Source organism: Dermacentor albipictus, chromosome 5 (assembly GCF_038994185.2).
Source record: "Dermacentor albipictus isolate Rhodes 1998 colony chromosome 5, USDA_Dalb.pri_finalv2, whole genome shotgun sequence".
Classification (NCBI taxonomy): Eukaryota; Metazoa; Arthropoda; class Arachnida; order Ixodida; family Ixodidae; genus Dermacentor; species Dermacentor albipictus.
Window position 1 is genome coordinate 73810136 of NC_091825.1, and position 22084 is coordinate 73832219.

The following is a 22084-nucleotide window of genomic DNA, read 5'->3' on the forward strand; positions in this document are numbered from 1 at the left end:
AAGAATATCGCCGCTAAGTATAGTGGCGATAGGTTGGCTGGATGCTTCAGATCGATGGAAGCGCACAGGGGATGTAGCTTGAAGGCATTTTGTATTTACAACCTTTTTTAAGAAACATACATATGGAGATATAAGGTAGAACTGGAAGAAATAGCACGACCACATACCAGCAGAGCAGATGATGCACACCTCAAGTTGATTACAGAATTTCTTGGTCAGGGCAACGGAACCACGCTTTCTATCCCTCGGTGACGCACCCCGACATTTGCAGCCCAATCGCCCCACAGTGGCTTTTAGTATGATCTGCATGTACATGAATCCTGCACGAGGATCGTCATTTAAGAGGTGCGCGGGCCATTCAAGTATTGCGCGTTGCCCGCACACCCATTCCTTTACCACAGTTGAAGGTGTTTGCTCCTGTCTTAAAACGACATACAAAAAGTGCAACAGTGCAAGCGTTAAAAATGCATAGCAATCTTATCCCGCCCAAAGCCACAAAGCCCAGCACACTAGGCACTGTAAGGTACTAATAAACAGGCAGCACCTGCAAGCTAAGGAGGCAGAGTAATTAGCCTAAGCCGTATTGCCCCGTCCACGCTCCTAACTGCGTGCACTCTTAGAAAAACGGATAGCCCAGTAGCGTAGTATATGCGCGCCTAAAGTCGTTGAAATGTGTCAATGCGGCACTTAAGACTAGCGGGCAAATGTGAAGTAAGCACTTTCTTGGTAAGAGATATCTATGACGGCCGGTCAATTGGCCATGGTCTCGAAAAAGTCACAGTTTCGCCCTAAAGGCGACACATTAGAAGACAGTTATACTAAGTATAGTAGTTTTATTGGCCGTATAAACTTAGAAACATCCGCTTGCTGGAACCGCCGCAGTGGCTCAGTGGCTATGGCGTTGGTCTGCTAAGCACCAGGTCGCGGGATTGAATCCCGGCCTTTGCGGCCGTATTACGATGTGGACGAAATGCGAAAACACCCGTGTGCTTAGATTTAGGTGCACGTTAAAGAACCCCAAGTGGGGGACGTTTGCAGAATCCTTCACTATGGCGTATCTCGTAATAGGAAAGTGCTTTTGGCTCGTAAAACACCGGAATTTCATTTGATTCCATTCATTCTCTCACTAACTGAATTAAAAAGTATGGTGTATGCGTGCACACTCGGAGATGAACACATCATACTCGATGACCGCGGACGCGCTGTCAGAACGTGGTGTGAGGAAGCGCGGCAGCAGCAGCGAGCGAAGTAATTCGTGCTGTCTGTCGCTTCAACGCCATTAGCAGCGAGAATACCATGCACAAATTCATGAGTGGTCTGCAGCCCGCTTTCAAGATAGGGCGCGCGCTCAACCGCGCGCAACTGCCTAAAACGCGCAGTTGCTGGTGGCAAAGTAGCTCTCACCCCGACTCCTAAGCTGCACCCCCCCCCCCCACTTACCTCTGTTTCGCGCGCGAGATAGTGTCGCGATCATTTCACCTTGCGCGCATTCCCAAAATACGCAGTTGCTGCCGGAGCCCAACGCCATCCTACTTCTGTCCCCCAATGGCCTTTCGCGCGACGGAAGGCGGCGTGCTTGCTCTCCGCCTTCCTCCTTCGTGGGTGCCTGATTGAGCCACGGTCTTCGGCTCCCCTCTCGTGCTTTCACCTAGCGCATACATCAAACGGCGCGTGGCGATGATGCTATCGTCTTGTATTTTATACGGGCCATCATGGCGTTTTATACGGACCAATACGATGTCCGAGTTTACAAAATATTCTCTGGCAAATTTGTAGGCTACAATTGTAGTTGCTTTTGAATTAGCTGCCAAACTGGTGGTTACGAAATGTCGTTGGCCCACTTACCCTGAGGACCTCAGCGAAGGGCACAAGCATATGGGACATTGCTTTCAGATGTCCCAAATAGACGATGGGAGCCATGGCAAGAAATAGGCTTATCTGCAACAACATTTTTATAACATTTAAATTGGCAGTGTTATATTTAACAAATAATATGCTTAATTTTACACTCAAGAACAAGCAGTTCAAAACCAATGGGACACGTACTAGCAGGGGTAACACCCAAGAGACAAGTTTGGTGCCGTCAAATGCAGAAATATGAAATTATTTATTGTACCAGGGAAATATAAATTTATGAAGCCTAAAGCAACGTATCGTAATACTACTCTACACTGGCAGTAGCAAAGGAGATTTTCAACCACCTACTTAGGTTTTCCTCAGAGGACTCAAAAATTATGAGTAGGACTCAGACTGGGGAAGTAATAGCTGAAAAAACGACAGGCTTCGCGGAATACGTGCTTTGGCAAGAAAATTCATTGGCGATGATACCATCGGCGTCCATATAATATCAGCGAACAACATTAAAAATTTTACGTTTAGCCAAAGCAAACAGCTCACTAATATTCGTCACATCTTATATAAGCTAACGCAATTATTTTTCTAATTATACGAAATCGTTATTATATTCTAAATAATTAAATTATATATACATATATATAATTTTAGCACTTAAGTTTTTATGAGCCTGCGAGGGAACCCTCATTGCCGGTTGTATGGGCTGCCAAAGCCTTCAGCCAGTCAGAAATCCAAAGCTTAGCTATACATAGCTCGCGCCTTTGCAGGCCAACTGCGATAAACTTTCGGACTAACTGAAACGCTTAGCTTAAGATGCCGTAAATATAGGGTGTCGTCGCTTCGAAATTCGTTGTTTTGAACTACGAGCGAAAGTGCCCCAAAAAGTTCGCCAAAAGATACCGTTTCCGATTCCGAAACTGAAAACAATGCCGCCATTACCGCTTGCTACAGAGTGACGCATGCCCTACAACACGTGGCTCCTCGGCCTCCCCTCCGAGATAGGGCAGCGCCCGCGGCTGCCAGTGCTGCGCTGAAAAAAGCCGGAGGCGCTGGGCTGGGACGTCGCGGCAACTACCAGAGGTACACGAGGTCTACCTAGGCGCTGTTAAATGCTGCTAACAAGAAAATTTTGAAACTGCCGTCCACACGGCTTCGCCCAAATTGCCTCTGTGCTATACAATACTTCCTTAAAAGAAATGAGGTAAAACGAAACCTCATTGCAGTTGGCCTTTAAGGAGCGTCTACGCACCATGATTGCTTAGGGGTCATGGCGTAGGAATGTTGAGCTCGAGGCCGCAGGTCCCGACCTTGCCGCAGTGGCCGTATTACAATAGGGAAAAAAATGTAAAAAAAGAGTAGCTCGTGTACACAGATTTAGGTCCATGTCAACGAATCTCATGCTGTCAAACTTGATCCGGAGACCTCCGCTTAAACGTGTCTCCTAACGAGGTTGTGGGTTTCATCCGTAAAGTGCGTTAATTATTTTTTGAGCACCGACTGTTTTTATCGTCTGTAACCTTGAACCCGTCTTCGCCTACGGCGTGAAGCACTCCGTGGGCGCATAGGAGTGGAAAAGACCATTTTGTTACGTGATGCAGTCTTTTGGCACAATAACATGCGGATTAACAGTACTTCTCAAATATTCAGCTGACGATATGTGGATGGCAAAATCACGGGCGTCGGAATATTGTTGCAACATTGGTAGCATTGCTCGTAAGATTCGACACGCAAGGGTGGCAACGGGATAAGGAAAAGTACAAACAAAAATAGGGTGTTTTAAGAGGTGTTTTGAAGCAGCGACTTAAAGCTTCGTGGAGTGAGCCTATATGGGAATCACGGTAATAGATGAGGAAAAAGACAACCGAAAGACAGTTTACGAGTAGAAATAATACAGTTAATATCCCATTACATTTGGCCACCTGAATTGTATGGCAGTGACCTCGTCTGCGTTGACATATATAAGTATCAAATCAATTATGGCTTTCTCGCCACGGATTCAAGCACTGCTCATGCCTAACATGTTTAACGTGTACAAAATTCTAGCTGTTATTGTTAGGCTAAAATAGTTACTGAGAATCTATCATAGCACTTTAAATAGGGCGGATAAAATGCCAAAGTAGGGACAGCTGAAGAAGAGCTACACAGGAGCAACATGTGAGCGACTGACGCTTGCTGATTTTTTTTCTTTAGTGTGTGACCGAAAATACACAACGAGATTTACAGTTTTCTGCCTAGGCACGGGTATCATGACCACAACAGAAAAACATGTGTTCATGAAACACACAACATTTTACGCGCACTATATAATAGAAACTAACAAAGCTTCGAAGAAGTCGCATTGCAAACGTACTTTTTCTTGCTTATTAGACCAACCTATGAAAGCTCCAGTATCTCTGGCGTTCTAAACAGTTGCGTACAGTGGAAAAGAAGTTCAATGAACACAAACTAAAAATGTTAAAGTACTTATAGAGAAATTTCCAGGGAAATCATGCGGTGGCTATTTTTCTATTTTAAAAGAACCCGTATATAAACCAGTTGGTAGTATTTCAATTCTTGAAGAGCTCATGACCCTTGATATTGAAGAAAGGGTTCATGCTGTGTATGAAGTTTTTGTTAAAAAGCAAAATATTTGTGGGAAGAAATGATTGGAGAAGTTCTGAACATGCGCTATCGCACGGAGCGCAGCAAGAATGTGCTGTCAGCCCTACATTTCTCGATGTAGTAACGCCATTGTTTTCCCAGGGCCTTCTGACAGCCAAACAGTGGTCGATCTAAGCTTTCGATTTTCACATTTGAGCCTTGGAAAGATCGATTGAAGCTTTGCAACACTGATTACAGGCTGACTTGAGCAGAAGTGTAATTTTTTTGGTGTGGTATAAGCCTCTGCACAGATAAGTCGGAGGTGCAGTTTTTTTACCTAAAGCGCTGAAAACATATGAGATATTGACAGTCATCTTTTGGAAACTGACAAAAGCATAGACTATTTTGGAGTTGCACTGGGTAGATATCTGCAACGGAGAACTTAACAACGTCTGGTGGAGAAGGAAGCAATGAATGTGACACATTTTCTGGGCTTCTTGATGGGCAAGTCATTCTGGATCCTTTTCAACATCTTGCATTTTCTCCACGCTCGGATATTCATTGTTAGTATTCGCAGGAATATCACAGTCAGAAGAAAACGTGCTACGCTTGATAATGATAATGAGTGTTTGTGTCTGCCTTTGTGAACAGAAGGTGACCTGGAGGACACGAATCGTGGCAGAAGGGTGAGAACTATACCTATATACGCACTACGAAAACTGGAATCACATCGCTACTTTGCCCACCCTGGTTGCTCAGTGGCTATGGTGTTAGACTGCTGAGCACGACGTCGCGGTATCGAATCCCGGCCATGGCGGCCGCGTTTCGGTGGGGGCAAAATGCTAAAACACCCATGTACTTAGATTTAGGTGCACGTTAAAAAACCACAGGTGGTCGAAATTTCCAGAGGCCTCCACTACGGCGTGCCTCATAATCAGGAAGTGGTTTTGGCACGTAAAGCCCCATAATTTATTTTAATTTAATTTAACACCGCTACTTCCGCACATTTACACAGCATAACTGTCAACAGCGACTGACAAGGCTACTTTTAAAAGCGGGTGTCATTTGCATGCCGACTTACCCGGATATTCTGAAAGCGATCCTGTATAGAGGCGTTAAAAGTCTGAACAGTTACAATGTATGTACCCTCATGCACAAGTGAATGTTGATGTAAAAGATATGAATAGGAAATGTGAAGTTCCCCTTTATGTGACTGTCGAGCTTGCTTTCTTTCAACTTGACGAAGATCAAGCACACTGAAAACAGACGCATACAGATTGGTATTGTGTTCAGAATTGGTCAGCGTGCGCGACTTAACTCTAGCTTTTCCTCTTGACGTCACCAACTGCAGCACAGCTATGTGTCATACTCGAAGCAGCACAGTTCATTGCCAAAAGCGGCGCATCGTCTGAGTAGCACCTGTGCCGGGATATTACATATTGTAATTATTGGGTCAATTGCCGAGATGTCCACAAAGGTGCATCTCGTTGACATGATGAGGCATTTCAGTGGGTGCCCAGCCATACTGGATTACCCGAGAAAGGCCGGGCATAGAAAATGGAAAAGCAGGCCAATGAACATGGTGAAAGGCGCATCATTGCTCTTTTCAGCGAACACATAAGATACATTGTGAAGAAACTCTCCATGGAATGGTTTTTCCTAACGACGTTCGACGATGCAAAAAATATAGCTATGCATCGAAACAAGAACTGCAATACAGAGTTTTTGTAAATTTACTCAGATACTACGTAGAAACATTGTTTAGTTGAATTCAGCTACATGCGGCATTCACTAAATACTTGCTGCGTAAAATACGGCGCGCCCAATTATTATCATGTGCCTGTGATCAACCAGATTATGACTTCTCACATCCGCTATGATTTGCCAGCTTGACTAGCAGAGGCCACAATTCTGTATGAAGTTTTGAACACTGGCCAACCTAACGCTATCTTTAAAAACTTTTGTTGGACCTGACCTTCTCTATAAATCACAAACAGGAAATTACATGGTATGGGGCCCATTTTATCGTTTTGTTTCGTACACGATTTCTCTTTGTACTGAGTCTGAGTGTGCACTTTGTACGTTAAGTGTGATATCACGTCATGCACTATTGTACTCTTCTTTTTGCAGGTCAATCAGTACTTTCTCTTAGTAAATTTGATCACTAATAGTGCCTTCCCGCTGTAGCGCTTAATAGTTTACCACCTGATCTCCCCACTAAATCTATCTAATATAGCTGTTTTAGGCTTGTAGCGCAGCTCGGAAGAGCAGAAAAGGGAGGAGGTAGGGGTAATCAAAGGGAACAGAAAACAGAGTGAAAAGAGAGTAGCGCTCACTCTGTTTTCCGTTCCCTTTGATTACCCTACCTGCTTCCTTTTTTGCTCTTCCGTGCTGTGCTACAGGCCTAAAACAGTCATGACATACCAACTCGCCCAAACTGCCACGCTTTTGACCTATCTAATATAGACATAATTCTCCTGATCTCGTCAGACGACCGAAGTAGCCATATACTTTAACTCGGAATATCATGTATTATTTTCTCGTCTGACCAGACATTGTTCTAACAGTTTCTTTCAGTTGGCCGACCTTCTGGAAGGGCTATGAAAGTCCTTGTAGAAGGTCAGTTTGCGACCAAATCTGTTAAGCAAATAAATCGAAAATAATCGCAAAGTTGCGTTCCTTACCATTCTATAAACGTTTGATTTATTCAAAGATCCCAACTCTCTCTCTGTCTATATATATATATATATATATATATATATATATAAGCGATGATCAAGATGAAGCTTGGTAATTTTCCTAAAATCAGGCACCGGGAAGCGCGCGAAGACCACCTTTGCGAACAAGTTGTGTGGCCAGGGGGACACAAAGTGAGATGATAATTATCACTGTCAGCAGCCCAGTTACCTAAAATTGAGGATTTATCTCTTCGTTGACCTCAGTAAGCGAGTGTGTTTGTATTGAAAAGCTATAGGCAGTCACGTTTCTACACGGTATCAGTTGGAAGGATTCTTCTCGCGTGTCTGTGCGCCTAGATATCCGACTGCAACTATTAATTGTCGTTTGCATTCCTAGGCATGCAAGTGAAGATCGGTGCAATGCTCCGCCCTGGTGTGACGCGGTTATTGCTTGCGGCGTTTAGTCTGAGAACGGGGTGGATGCATTGACAAAGATGATAACTGTCACCTTTTCCCTCCCTCTCGGCTGGCGAAATGAAAAAATCAAAGAACCTGAAACCGCTGTCCTAACACCCGACCGCGCACCCTGTAACGACGGCCGCAGCTGCCATGCCGAGATAATGACGCGAGCGGAGAAGCCGGAGGGCAGTACGCGTGCCTAATGATGACTAGACGAGCTGGCATGGTCCTTGCCTGGGCTTCGCAAATAAAAGGACTGCCGATTTCCAAGTACTGTAAGTTTTCTTAAAATCAAGAGGAACAACTTCATGCCACACCACGCTGTGATATATTGATTTTGAGGGGAAGGGGAAAAGTTATCGTCGTCGTCTGTGCATCCGGCTGTTGTCAGACCAAACGCCACATGCAACAGCCGCGTCACATCAGGCAGGAGCTTTGCGCCAGTCCTCATAGTCTTGCATGCCTAATCATGCGAACGACGATTCAAATGTGGAGTCGGATATCTCGGTACATGGAAATGCTAGAATTCTTCCAAGTGAGACTGTTGAAACACGACTGCCTCTTACTTCTGAATACCAACATTTATACTTGCTGCAGTCAATAAAGAGTCAATTACAATAATTTAGTTATTTGGGTTGGTGGCCGCGTTAAGTATCTCACTTTGTGTCTAACTGGCCCCATAACTTGTTCGCAAAGGTGATCTTCGCGAGCCTCCCAGTGCCTAATTTTAGAATAACCATAAAGCCTAATTTTGAACACCCCAAATAAGTATAAAAAAATCGTTGGTCTCCGTTCGCGAGATCAATTTTTTCCTGTTCTATAATACTTTTGTTTCCCTGTGCACAATTATATTTGCGTAAATATCTACCAGCACGTTAAGTGTAACCGCTTCTACTGCTCTTTCTTTTGTACACATACAGTAATAGACCAAGCGTACCACAACTTCTTTGGGTTTTTCTATTTGATTTCGTTTTAACAGCCCCGCAAGCTTTGGACATTAATTTTATGTACATTTCTTGTGCAAGTACTCATTCCTACAGTTAACATTTTCAGTATTTGTGTACTACAGTAATCCCCAAATTGTTGCCATGAGCACTAGCGAATCTCTCCTCTCTGTGCTGCTTTAGACTGCATTCTGTTCGTTAGCGTTGACGAGCACTCACCGCCTCTCTGGTACAAAGCAGTAATATGAAGAAAGCTCCACGAATGATGCGAAAAACGCGTACTTAAATGTGTTTTGAAAGAAAGCGTGAAACCAGTATTGGCGACAGATGTGGTTCAAGGGTATCTGAATCGGTTTAACGGCTATCTTGTAATAGTAGTAACCGAAGATCAGAAACAGAGCAATGTCCTTCAGCATTAAACCGAAGATTGTGTAATAAATTGTGCGCATTGTGGCTGAACAACAAGCCCTCGATTTTGGCTCGGTGTGCTCCGATACTTCTAGAAGTGAAGGTGACCTCGTTAACACTCTTCAGTCCGCTCTTGATTTTTTCAAGCTGGTGGCATTTCTCTGCATTCTTGTATAATTAGTCATCATTATTATGTGAGCAGTAGTGCCCATTCATACTACAAAGGGACTAAAACTCCATTATTTTCGTTACATTAAGTAAAAGGAGGAGACACTCTTAGGGTGCACTGTAAAATGAGCTATACCTTTTTGTTGTATTCCGGTTGCTGTGCCAGAAGGCCAAACAGAACCTGTGTTCCCTGGGAAAAGCCTATGTACAGCAGCCTTGTATTGTTTGTGCGACCAAGCACTGCGTCAATCATTGAGGGAGTGTCATACATAATCATCTCGTCAAAGCTGCAAATAACAAAAATCGGAAAAAGGTAATATCATAAACATGGTGGCATCTGCTGTGAGCAATACGTAATGTTACACTTAATATAGGCTGAGTTAGATTGCTGCAAGCGTCGCAATTAAATTTAAGGAAGAAATTTCTGTATCCCAGCAAAGATTTATGTTCCTTATTCGCACTAAGAACGCGTGAAAACATGGAGTGCATGCGGCAGTACTAAAGGCCTCTGCTTAAGACATACAATGCAGGCAACTAGCTTGTTCTAATTGTCGCTTTACTGAGATCACTATTTCACATTGTCGCAGACAAAATTCGGCCTTGAGAAGCAATTTCAGAATGATTTCGACATGTCTGATATATATATATATATATATATATATATATATATATATATATATATATATATATATATATATATATATATATATATATATATATATATATGACTCTTTTGAAGTGAAAAACACCGGTCTCACCTGAAGCGCCAGAACATCCCATCAGACTTTTTGTACGTCACATGACTGGTGTACTCGTTGCCTCGCAAATTGCCAAGCCAGACATCATAACCAGCATCGGCGAGCACAAATCCTGTGCGGAGACAGTTAAACGAAACACGAGCACATCTCTTCCAACAATAGAACAGAAGAAAATGAACACGCTACGACGTCTAATTAGTATTACATAGCGAAGTTTTTCGATTGAAGAGAAGGATAATCAAGATTTTTGCATCAGTAAGATCTTGATTTATGGTATTTGTTTCCTTGTGTCCTCGTCTTTTTCGCGCTGTTTCACCTCAGTTCTCAGATAATCAAGAAACTGGGACTGCATTGAAAAAAACAGTGCAAATGTGGTAGCCATGTGGTAGCTATTGTACATAGGCCGGGATCTGTCGATTTTTGCATTGCAAGAAATGCGTCATAAGCGCTTTACTCGCACATTGCAACGAGATTTCAGCACCTATAGAGCTTACCACTCTTGAACTGGATTTGTTGCTTTCAAAGCGAAGCAATTTTTGCGAATCATCCCGCAGTTTCCTGACCTTGCCTGCCGCCTGCTGCTGCTACTGCTGCTGCTGCTGCTAGGGATGGTTGATTAGTTATTTTATTCGGTTAACGATTAATCATTCATCATTTTAGCCTTTACTCGATTATTCTTTTTCTATTCAGTGTGTTTGATCGGTTAATTGAATAATTGAATTTTCTGCCTGGCACATTTACAACTGTTGAAACACAGCTATCTACTTTTGTAGGACCCTATCTAAATGTTTGAGAGATGGAACAGTTTTAGAAACAACTGCATAAACCTTTGCCGAAGCCTAATATTTAAGTTGCTAGAATAAACAGAGTTGGCACTAGTGGCTTTTGAAAAGATAAACAACGTATGTTATAATATGGCACTTAACGTACAATTAAATAAGATACATGGCACTAGTGAACCCCAGTACAGTACAATTGAACAAGACATAAGAAATATGGTAAAATTGCAAGATGAAGTACAACAGAAACATTCAAAAAATTTAAATATGCACAGAGAAAATGGAAATTACTGGTTCAGGATTTTAAACCACATGCTCTTTTCTACAGTGCGAAAGAATGTCAATTGCCTGCGATGTTTTGGTGAAAGCGACACCTTCTTTGAATGGCTACACAGTCATGCTTGCGAGACTAGATGCTTGGACGCAATAGATTTGCTGCAATTGACGTGAACTCCATCGCTATTTCAGCCTACATGCTCCAAACCAGCGGCATCCTGTGCTACGTCTCTAGTGGACTATAGTACGCCTGTTGTACAGTTGAACTCAAGAAATTGTCAGCAGACGTGAAAGGTGTCAATATTTGCGCATCTCGCTGCTTAAAGGTAACAATATTATAAGAGAGTCAGGATCAAGTCGCTTAAGAACGATGCACTCGATGAGCCCATACAAACTTCTCTTAAAGCACTTCACCGTTCCACTTAGCAAGCGTCGGCCAGAAATATAGCCGCAGCATGTCCAAGTATCCCCGATCACTTACACCTCATTTGCTTTAAAACTACACAACACCTTATCCAAAAATACAATCTTCAATACAAGAAAGCAATTCATTGTGCGATAGTGAGTAATATATATATATATATATATATATATATATATATATATATATATATATATATATATATATATATATATATATATATATATATATATATATATGTATATATATATATATATATATACAGCTCCCAAATCTTGTGCTTTAGGAAGTGCTGAATTAGTTGGGGCAGTTTATGGACATTATGCTGTAATACACGGGTAACATCTTCTAAATGTCTTGCGAGTAGAGTCCACAAATTCCTGTGATATATCACTTCCTGAATTCATTGCACGACATGACTTGTGGGATTTGAGCGTTCTTGAAGAAGAGAAAAATATGTCCAACGCCGGCTTATTGTTCTTAGCAACAATCTGCAAGTTTTGCTAAATTTCACTTCTTGCACAGATATTCTGCCCTAGATTTTGCATCCTTTAGGATGTCATCATACCAGTGATCATCTACTGAGTCAGTGGCTGTCTTTGCCTTGAAAACAAAATCATTATTATGCGAAGCTCTAAAACCATCTTCCTTGTCAAAAACACAACACAAATACTACCCCACTTAAGGTATTACTCTGCCTCTTTTTTTGGACGTCACTAGTTATGTGTGTAACACGAAAACCACATCAACTGACAGACATCTACTGACAGGTTAGGTGTTTGGACAGGAAATCAAAACGTGTGATGTTATACTTGTGTTTCGCTTTCTAAAGCATGCGTGTAATGCTTCCTGTTACATATATATAATAATTCCACTTTTTCGGACGCAGGTTGTGTTGAAGCTTTTTTTCCACGCAGCTTTTATCGTACTATACTCTTCCGTGCCGTCATCGTTCAACTATTTGTTTGGAGTATTAGTTTTACTCGAATGCTTCACAAATTTAAGTAGTTTTCGTGAATTCTCGAATGCCGAGCACAAACTATCAGCCTCTTTATTACAACTCATATGTTACATTGAACTAAAAGCGTCTTAAAAACGGGTATAGTTGATAAGTGTTCTCCCACGTAAGTCCCGGGAGGTTAGTGGGCGTACGACCTTTAAAATACTAGCAGCATAGTGTTGACGATGTGCTCACTGCGCTTAGTCGTTTTTGGAGCCAAGCGCGTATTGCCTCTCTAGAGGCATACCACGCGCGAGCATTTTATGCGTCGCTTTTCACAGACTTACCACCTGCTAATGCGGGCCGAACTCTAGAAGTTAATGATTGCCCGCCAAACACCAATACGGACTCGTCACATTTAATGAAATTTGTAAGCATTATAGACACCAACGCCTAGCACAACCACCTCTCTGTCTGCCTATAGTACGCGCCACAAATATATGTTGAGGCACCCACTACAGAATCGTACTTTCCTTACCCCTCTCATTACTCATTCTTTGCACCCACACACCTAACACCCAAGTATCACTTAAGTTTTTTTTATATAGCAGCATATAGCAATGCCCCATCAAATCGCCTGTCCCTGCTGGGACGGGAGAGCATACACATCCCCCTCTCCATCCGCCCCTACGCTTTTCTTCAAAAAAAGGAAAACAAGGTTTATTCTGTCACCCGCCGTCGACATCTGGACAGCACGGCAATGGGAGTAATGCCGATGGCGTAAAAGCGCCTGAAGTGTAATTGCTATAGTATTAAAATAAAATAAACTCCTGGTATATGAGTAAGCGAAACCACACATCAATTAGGAGCATTTGGTAAATTTATGCAACAGAAATCCTACTCAATCCGCACTCTTCAAGACAACCGGCCGGACACCAGAGATTAGCTAAACTGTAAACAAGCGCTTCCGAATGTCCCTTCTTCCTTTATTATTATTCTAAGGCTTTCTTGGGTGGCTGGAGCTTACTTTTGATGATTCGAATAACCTTCGGTGGCCTATTGTTCCAAGGTCTGATCAGTCTGTCAATAAGAGAAATGCCTTGTCCCGGAGCCAATTTATAGCGTGTGGCACGCGTGTGCTTCGTGCATATATACGACTTGCGGTGGCCTTTGACAAACAACTTCCACTTGAAGAACACTTCCACACCTTCCACACCAGTACGACTTCCACACAAGTAGTGGGGTCTACAACAGCGAAATTATGTTCACTTATACTTTGTTGTTTGAAGTTACAAGGGAGGGAGAGGAACACCCGAGAATAACAGCGGGTGCGTAGTTTCAAGGGGAATCGTTTTATTGTGATAGCAATTATAAGGACACTAAAGACGCATTTTTGCCGTCGGTGTTGCCGTGAATTTCTGCCTAAAGTCCAAGGGCAAAAAGCTGTCACCGCGCGTCGTATGCTGTATGTGCGAGTGGAATCACTTGAGGGAATCCGTGGATCGAGGCTCAGTCTGGTGCGCGCTAAGGAGGAAAGCGGAGAACAAACGCACTGGCTTCCGAAGCACAAAAGGCCGTCGGGGGGGAGGGAAGGGGGGTGGCGCTGTGCTCTAGCAGCAACATCGTATTTGGCACCCGGGTGCAAAGGGAACTGACGATCGCGTCTCAATCTCGCGCTTGATAAGGAAGAAAGCGATGAGGCCGCGTGGGATCAAAAAAAAAAAAAAAACTGGCTGTGGCTTAGCTAAGGTTAAGCCCAGGATGCGAAGCATACTAGCCTTTATTTTAACGCGACAGCGTTAAGGAGCTCGTGTCGCAGAAAAGCCGGTGTCGTCGGCGTAACGACGTTTTCTCCGCCGCCGCGCGTCGTGCGTACGCCGCCGGGCGTAGAACGCCGACTATTCGTCACATATTCGCTCCATGTATTCTGGCCTTGAGGCGTGCGGCGCTTGCTCAGGCGCACATTTCGTTGTCGCGCCGAACGCTGCGTTGCTCGACGCTCACCGCGTCCGATGCGGGGCGCGTAGTCGCTGCGCCCTAGCAAAGCCACCTAGAAACAGTTTCTGTAGCACGCCGCAACCTTCGCTTCTCATTCCAACGAGCAGCTCTGTCTCCAGGAGGCATCTCACCTCGTGAGTGTCTAGCAGAGGCAAGCGCAGCTGCTTATATACCGCCGCGACGGCGCGAGTTGGAGCCCCGTTGTCCTCTGTCGTGACGTCACAGTGTCACGTGGTCAGCCTTGAAGGCGACGCCGCGAGCGACGGCGCGAGTTGGAGCCCCGTTTCTTTTCTGTCGAGACGTCACGGTGTCACGTGGTATTGAAGGCGACACCGCCGCGCCTGAGGAGCTGGGTTGAGTTCTAGTAATATGCTTCGCATAAAAGGGACGGCTTCTAGTCCGCCAGCAACTGGGTACTTTGCGCGGCGGTGCATGGTCGCGAGCGCCGCATCTTGAAAGGCATCTGCAGACGCCTCATACCTTTGTGCGCGCTGTGTTCTTCTCGCTCTTGCGTTGAAGCGATAGAAAGCAAGAAGGTCACTTCTCTTGCTGCTGCTGCCCCGCTTGCTCACACGAGAGTTTTGACGGCGAAAGAGTGTCCGCGCTCATTCAGCGTGATGTGTTATGCTTTAGATTATGCGTGTTAATTCAGTTAGCAAGCGAATATTTCTAAGTTGATGCGGCCGATAGTGTGTATATTATTACTGTCGCAATCCATGCTTCGCCTTTCGGCCGAAACTGGCATTTCTTCTGAAAAAGCTTTGATACGCTGCCAGACATTGTGTTAAGACTTTCTTTCTTTATTCCTTTTCTGTTTGTTGTCACATAGATGAGTTAAATACACAGTCTTCACTTCAGTGACAAAATTCGGGCCATAAAATATTCGTTTCCAGCGGCAAAGCAATATCTCTGTTCTTTATGCTACGTGAATTTCTCGTGCAGCCTTGTACTCCAAACGTGAGTTTGCAATAAATGCTACTTACCCAGGCTCTGTTCAGGAAAATTCATCACAAAGTCGGCTGATGAAACTGCGAGAGCATGGATGACGAGAACAACTGGTTTGCAGTAGTTGGCGCCGAGTACCACAGGCTCATTCCTTCCCCGTGGTATTCTTTGCATGCGCAGGATGTAGCCATCTGCAGTGACCACTGTGTGCTCTTCCACGGGGTAGCCCTTGCTCACGATGAGCTCCGACTTGTAAATAAAGTAAGGCGTTGAGTATCAGAAATATCAGGAATATTGAGTAGTAAAAGACTGTTCCAAATTAGAATGTACAAGATGTATGCAATAAAGCTTCTTTAAAACAAAGCGATCGGGTAGACACTGTACTGAAATTGATGCAGCCTTTTGCTAAAAAAGAAGAGGCAGTAAAGCAGCCATAATTGACGGAGGAGTTCACTCCTGCAGCGCGGGAGCTCATGAATATGAGACATCTTTGGAGGAAGATTACCAACGGTAATGAGGTTTCCATTCACGTGGTCGTACACATATAATTTCTGATGGGAAACTCAGTATTGGTAGAGATTTTCATGAGAATGGTATCTACTAGGTTTGAGTTGCTTGTATGGACCCAGTGACCCAAGTTGTTTTATAGATGAAGCAGCAGGTAGCAGCACCTTGAGCAATGGGACACATGGCCAGTTGCCGTGTTGTCTGCTTGGCAAGACAGCAGCCAGGACATACCCAGTGGCCCAAGCTGGTATACAACTCGTGTCAACGAAAAAAAATGGTGGAAATAGGATAGATAGATAGATAGATAGATAGATAGATAGATAGATAGATAGATAGATAGATAGATAGATAGATAGATAGATAGATAGATAGATAGATAGATAGATAGATAGATAGATAGATAGATAGATAGATAGATAGATAGATAGATAGATAGATAGATAGATAGATAGATAGATAGATAGATAGATAGATAGATAGATAGATAGATAGATAGATAGATTGATTGATAGATTGAAGTTCGTACACCATCTTTTTGGCAGACGCTACGCCGCTCTCAGCAGCACTGCGACTTCGCGAAAGGACTCCTCACGATTTCTCAAAGCACGCATTCAGGAGAGATATACATGTGGACGTGGGCAACGCGTAATTTTGCTGTTACGTTCTACAACCGCTTAGCGTCGATGAACTACTACATGACTTGCTTCAGCTGTATACTATTGTTTTTCTTTGTAGCTTCATGCTGCAGTCGGCTGGATGAAAATATTTTCTTTTCTTGGGCCACGATATTGAAGCGATGCCTTTTTCCGGTGATAATGCCTTTCAGTACTTTTCGCATTTATGAGTGCTCGAGCGACGCTCCCCCCAGGGCAAAGCGTCAAACACCACCACCCGCGAAAGCGAAAAGCGCCGAAGGACATTAGCATCTCTAAACGCATCGCTCCAAAATACCGGGCCAAATCTATACGTACATTGAACTAAAACATTGTACTCGTTTATTCTGTGCATGTACGTCTTTCACGTACAGTTTAGCAGGGTTCACTGCTGGATAAGTTAGGAGGAGAGGGGGGGGGGGGGGTTAACGCATTGTCAAACTTGGGCTGAACGGATAAATTGTAGGAATAGAAGAGAGGCGAGGCAGAGAGGCCAGAAGCTCACATGATTGTAAGCATGTCCTCGACAATCTGGACTTTCTTCCTGGCTTCCATCCTCAAAATTTTGCCTTCAACATACAGCCTTGAATTATTTTAAGGCAGAATTTTCAAGCCACCAACCCCAGCCATATATGACAAAAAGAGCATTACCAAAAGCATTACTCAAGAACTACCTTCACCGGAACACAGGTGTGCACTGCTCACAAACTGTCGTTGCGCTGTGCCTGTGCAAGCAGACCTGTCCGCCTTTGTGTTTTACTGTACTGCGTTCATCACGAGAAATGTAAACCAACTTGCCCAATTATCAGCTTTAAAATCCAAGTTGGAGCATGGATTGCAAGGGCCTCTGCTCCTTCACCGAAACAGAGGCGTGTACCAGTATACAGTACGTTACGTAGTAGTCTAGTACGCGAGCATCGAAAGTAGTACCCGAAATCGTACCCGAAATAGTACCCGAAATCGTGGCGCTGTGTGTCTCCGAGGCCATGAAATTGCCTAATAGTGTTCTGCAGCCTCAATCTGCTCGCACTGTAAACCACCAAAGCAAGCAGAACTTTATAGACAAAGGCGCTCTACAACTATTTATGTTTACATATTAAGGCTTCCTACCAGTGAAAAAACAGTGCAAAATAATTTGCTGATTTGCTGATTTATTAGCCCTTTCCATGTTTACTTTCATTCACGGAAGATTTCATGCCGTTGTTTTTATTGTGACTCGAAAAAACCATTTCTGAACTATAGAAGAAGTTAAACGTACCGGGTGGTTTCATGGTAGAGCGGTCGTGTTTCGTAGCCAATGGGTTCCTGTTTCAAACTCCTAAGAATATGGCTTGGAAACGGAAAACCATCTGTGCTATGATTTTCCTTCTCTAAATTCCATCATTCAAAGCTTGCGTAAGCTGATTCAATATAATGAGGAACAAAATTTAGGTTCTTCCGACAGCTAGATGCTTAACTTTTCGATCATTTTCAATGCAAAGCGTAGCAAGCTCTAGCGTTGAGAGGAAGCTCTTGGGATAGCGTTCAAACAACGCGCGGAAGCAGCGTGGTGGTGAGACGCAGCGCGCAAACTACTGCTGCTGCACCGCATAAAGAGTGCTCTACCAGCTACCAGGCGTCTCACAATGCTGGCGGGGTGGGGGGCGTCGTCAATGATTTTACAGGCAGCGTAGATCAATGTTGCATGAGATGAAACAAAAAGGGGAACTGTCAAGGTCTGTAGCTTGAAGTGCATTGTCTGTTACGTTCGGAACACCGTATGCACAAGAATACTGTATCGACGCAGCTGCAGAGGAGAATCCCTAGTGTTTGTGCATGTGATACTCATGCCAATAGTGGATGGTGGAACGCTGCTGTGGATGCGCTAAATAGCCGATTGAGCAGTTGGTGAGGGGGGGTTCACTTGGCACTGTCGTTTTTGTTGCCAAACTCAGACTAGTATCTGTCACATCTCTGGAGACCTTCTATACCGCCACCCTAGCCCCAGGCAGGGTGGCGTGTTGAATAATGTTTTTATCTTTTTCTATCCCACCTCGCCTGAGCCACAACAAGCGTCATTGATGTCATCACACCACGACGACGGCGACAACACCAACGCTCCTCCAGCACCTGCATATTTGCTATCACAATCAAATCGAGACACAACACAATTATGACAGCGTCTCATAAAAGGAATAGACTGAACAGATTGTTAAAGTCCGAATTGACGTTACAGAAGAAGTAATACAGCGGCGTCCTTCTTGAGGAGAAACTACGTCATACGCGTTCTCTACCAATACCTTCAATGTCTGAGAACATAGCAAGGTAGCCGACTTGAAGGGGTCTGTAAGAAAGCACTGAAATTTAGGGAGTCATACGATCTGACCTAATGTACAGTGCGAATTCAAAACTGTGGAAAAAACTTGCTGCACTAAAGGTTTTGCATTTCTATGAAAAAAAAAACACTGTACGCTTCCTATTTACAAGTGACCTGGCGTAGCTTTAGACTCATGTGCAGTATTTTCAAGTTATTCGACGCATTCGTGAAGCCTAAGGAAGTCTTACGGAACAACTCACCACATTTCTCAGTGAATCAGCGTCGAAGTGGAACCGAGACGATACAGGTGAACCACAAAACAAAAGCAACACAGAAAATTTGAACCAGCTGGCCATGGTAAGACAAAAGGGCTACTTTTTCATCCCCAGAATATTACGCTGACATGCATAGATCTCAAACATGGCTAACAAGAACTGAACCCTCGTTCAGTTCAGTTAAGGCAATGAGAAAGAAAAGCTAAAGCAGACCGGAAAACAGGTATGCTACAATAAGCCACACTTTTCCGCGATAAGCGGAAAGCAGTTGAATGAGTGGACAAATAGCACAGCTAGGCCGGATGCATTACAAACATTCCTTCTGCGTTAGTGCTAGAGCGCGAAGGCTACAGCTTGTCTCTTTAAACATTTTACAGCAAAGCTGTTAGTGCGGCTACAGTTGCGTAAAGAAATGTTATGTGCCTGTTTTGAACGGTTCCCTGCAAAATAAGCTCAAATACTAGATAACTTACTACGTTCATATTTGAGGAAATTTAAAAAAGATTGCGGGTAATGTGTAAGCAAAGTGTGAAGTGTACGGGATCTCATACTCAGTGTCCCATGCCCACTGACCCATGTAGGTCGTACGGTTAGTTTTCAACCATGTCCCAACAACACAGCGAGCCTATGCTTTACACATTAGACCATGCACTACCCTGTGACCCAAGTTCGTGATTAAACGGTTGAAAAACACATTTAGATAGCCCATGGAAAGTGCGTCAAGGACCCTCAGAATGCTAATCGCATCAAAACTCAGATGATGGGGTCAAAACGACATTACGATTATTGCAACGACATTGCTAATCCCAGTGTGACGAGTTGGCTCAAAGCTTGCGGTGGCGCTCTTTCGCCGTTCAAGGCCTGACTACGCCTCACTGAATCCAGTAGCTGCCATGCGAAAAATGGCATCCAGGTGGCCTACTGGTTCTCGAACTCTACACAACACCAAGAGAGTTGGCGACATAGATGATGACTTGCGGTAATGATAGTTCTATCAAACCATTTTCAGAACCATATTGAATCTCTTGCATATCAGATCTCTTGTCTTTTTTGTGCACATAGGCGCGTAATATAGAGATGAGATTAAGCAGGTAAGCACCTAACATTATATAGAATGACAGCGAGAAGAAGACGAAGTGCTTCTATTGTGGAACACATCTCGCCCGTCTCTGTGCTTTTCTGGACTTCTCACTGCACCTGTGGGGTCTATAGAGCCCTCCGTCACGGTGATGGATGTGCAACACCCCGAGGATCCTCCGGTTCCCGTTCACCCGCGGACATCGGTTCAAGGAAGCAAGCGAATACGTCGAGTGGTAGCGAGGACACAGAGCTGTACTCCGCATCAGGTGACGAGTCCTGCGAAGACAGCTTTCGACTTGTACGATACCGCAAGGCCAAACGAAGAATTATCAACTCATCTTCGGCGTCCAGCTCGAACACTGTGAAAACAGCGCCTCAACGATGGCCTCACTCCATCTTGTTTGTGCCACAGAACGCTACCGACAACCTGCGCGTCCTCAACAGGCAAGCACTCTCTGTGTATCTCTAAAACACTGTGCCAAACGAAATCAAGGATGTCAGGATAAGCACTAGGCGAAACATCCTGGCAACCGATGTGATGAACCCGAGCGCGCTGACCATACTACAACATGTAACGCAGCTGGGAAACATCAAGGTCCTACCCATTATGCCAACGAATGGTGCCACAATAATAGGAGTCATCTATGAAATTGACAACAAAATTCCTAATGCAGACCTCCCAGTTCTCATAAAACCAGCAAGTGAACATAACGTCATTGTGCATGTTTGTCGCCTCGGCAACACATGTTGTGTGAGGCTAACGTTCAAAGGCGACTGCCTTCCACCCTACGTGAAGGTCGGCCACTTTCGCCACCAGGTTCGACCATTTATTCCAAGACCAATACAATGCTTCAATTGTCAGAAGATTGGCCATGTGATGGGTATCTGCAGAAATTCGGCCATGTGCCCTCGATGTGCCGAACCCCACTCAGAAAACAACTGCAGCGCAACCACATTGAAGTGTCCTAACTGTCAGGGTGATCAGTGCGCCTCTTCCAAAGACTGTGCCCAGATCAAGAAAGAGATCACCATTCTTAAACAAATGGTGAGAGACAATTCTACCCACAAAGAGGCCGCTGTGAAAGTACGGCGAAGACGACGTCACCATCGAAGGTCTTCACGACGGAAAACGTCAAGCTTCCAGGAAAAGTCAATGCGTCAAGCATCATCATCAGCGGAAGTTTCCAGCACTCCGAACACCGATGTTGGAAGGGAGAATACTGCCAGATCTCTCTCCACAAAGGAATGGCCGCCACTTCCGCGTACACGAGCGCCAGAAGAGCCGCAGAAGAAGCCGCCCCCTGTACAGCACGGTGCTGCATCCGAGGAGTCGCGGAAAACAGATGAGCAAGTGATAGCACTTATTAGGCCTTTAATGAATGCCATTCGCGTGTTGCTAAGCAACATGCACGCACCGTCTGCCAGAAGTGCGCTTCAAGTACTGGATGCTCTGAGTCCGGTGCTGGCAACCCTTGAGTAGATCATGGCTCCACAGCCACGGTCTTTTAGGGAAGAGGTCCGACAAGCAGCTATTTTCCAGTGGAATGCGCGCGGACTCAGAGCGCGCCTTTCGGATTTCCGTCGCTTCGTGTACGCCAATATGTTTCCCATTATCGTCATTTGCGAGCCAAACTCATCGAACACAATCAGGCTTTCTGGATATGAATTATTCATGTCGTCAACTGTTTATGAAAACAGTGAGGTTTTGGTGTGTATTCGCCGTGACCTCACCTACACTCATCACCCTGTACCACCTAATGACAAAAACCAATGTATATGCCTAAACGTAAGGAAAAAGAACTTGGCCTTTACTTTTGTGGGCGCATACCTATCTCCGTCAAGTCGATTTGATTACAAAAGACTACAAGACATCCTTTCCTCAACCTCCAATCCCTGGGTCATCATTGGAGATTTCAACGCCCACCATACACTCTGGGGAAGTCCGATGATCAACGGAACCGGCAGATCTCTGGTATCTTTCGCCTCCAGTAATGAACTTTGGCTGCTGAATGATGGAAGTCCTACCATCTTACGTGGCTCCACGTACAGCAGCTGTCTTGACTTG

General features: G+C 44.4%; 1 protein-coding gene across 1 annotated transcript in view; it reads right to left on the reverse strand.

Moving 5' to 3' along the window:
- Positions 1–358: 358 nt before the first annotated feature.
- Positions 359–22084, reverse strand: part of LOC135899746 (gastric triacylglycerol lipase-like) — a 42275-nt gene continuing 20549 nt past the window's right edge. The window contains exons 2-6 of the mRNA XM_070539404.1: positions 15247–15457; positions 9850–9961; positions 9228–9378; positions 1846–1938; positions 359–421 (exon numbers count right to left, since the gene is read on the reverse strand). Of these exons, the coding sequence (XP_070395505.1) occupies positions 359–421; positions 1846–1938; positions 9228–9378; positions 9850–9961; positions 15247–15457 (630 nt within the window). The remainder of the gene's footprint in view (positions 422–1845; positions 1939–9227; positions 9379–9849; positions 9962–15246; positions 15458–22084) is intronic.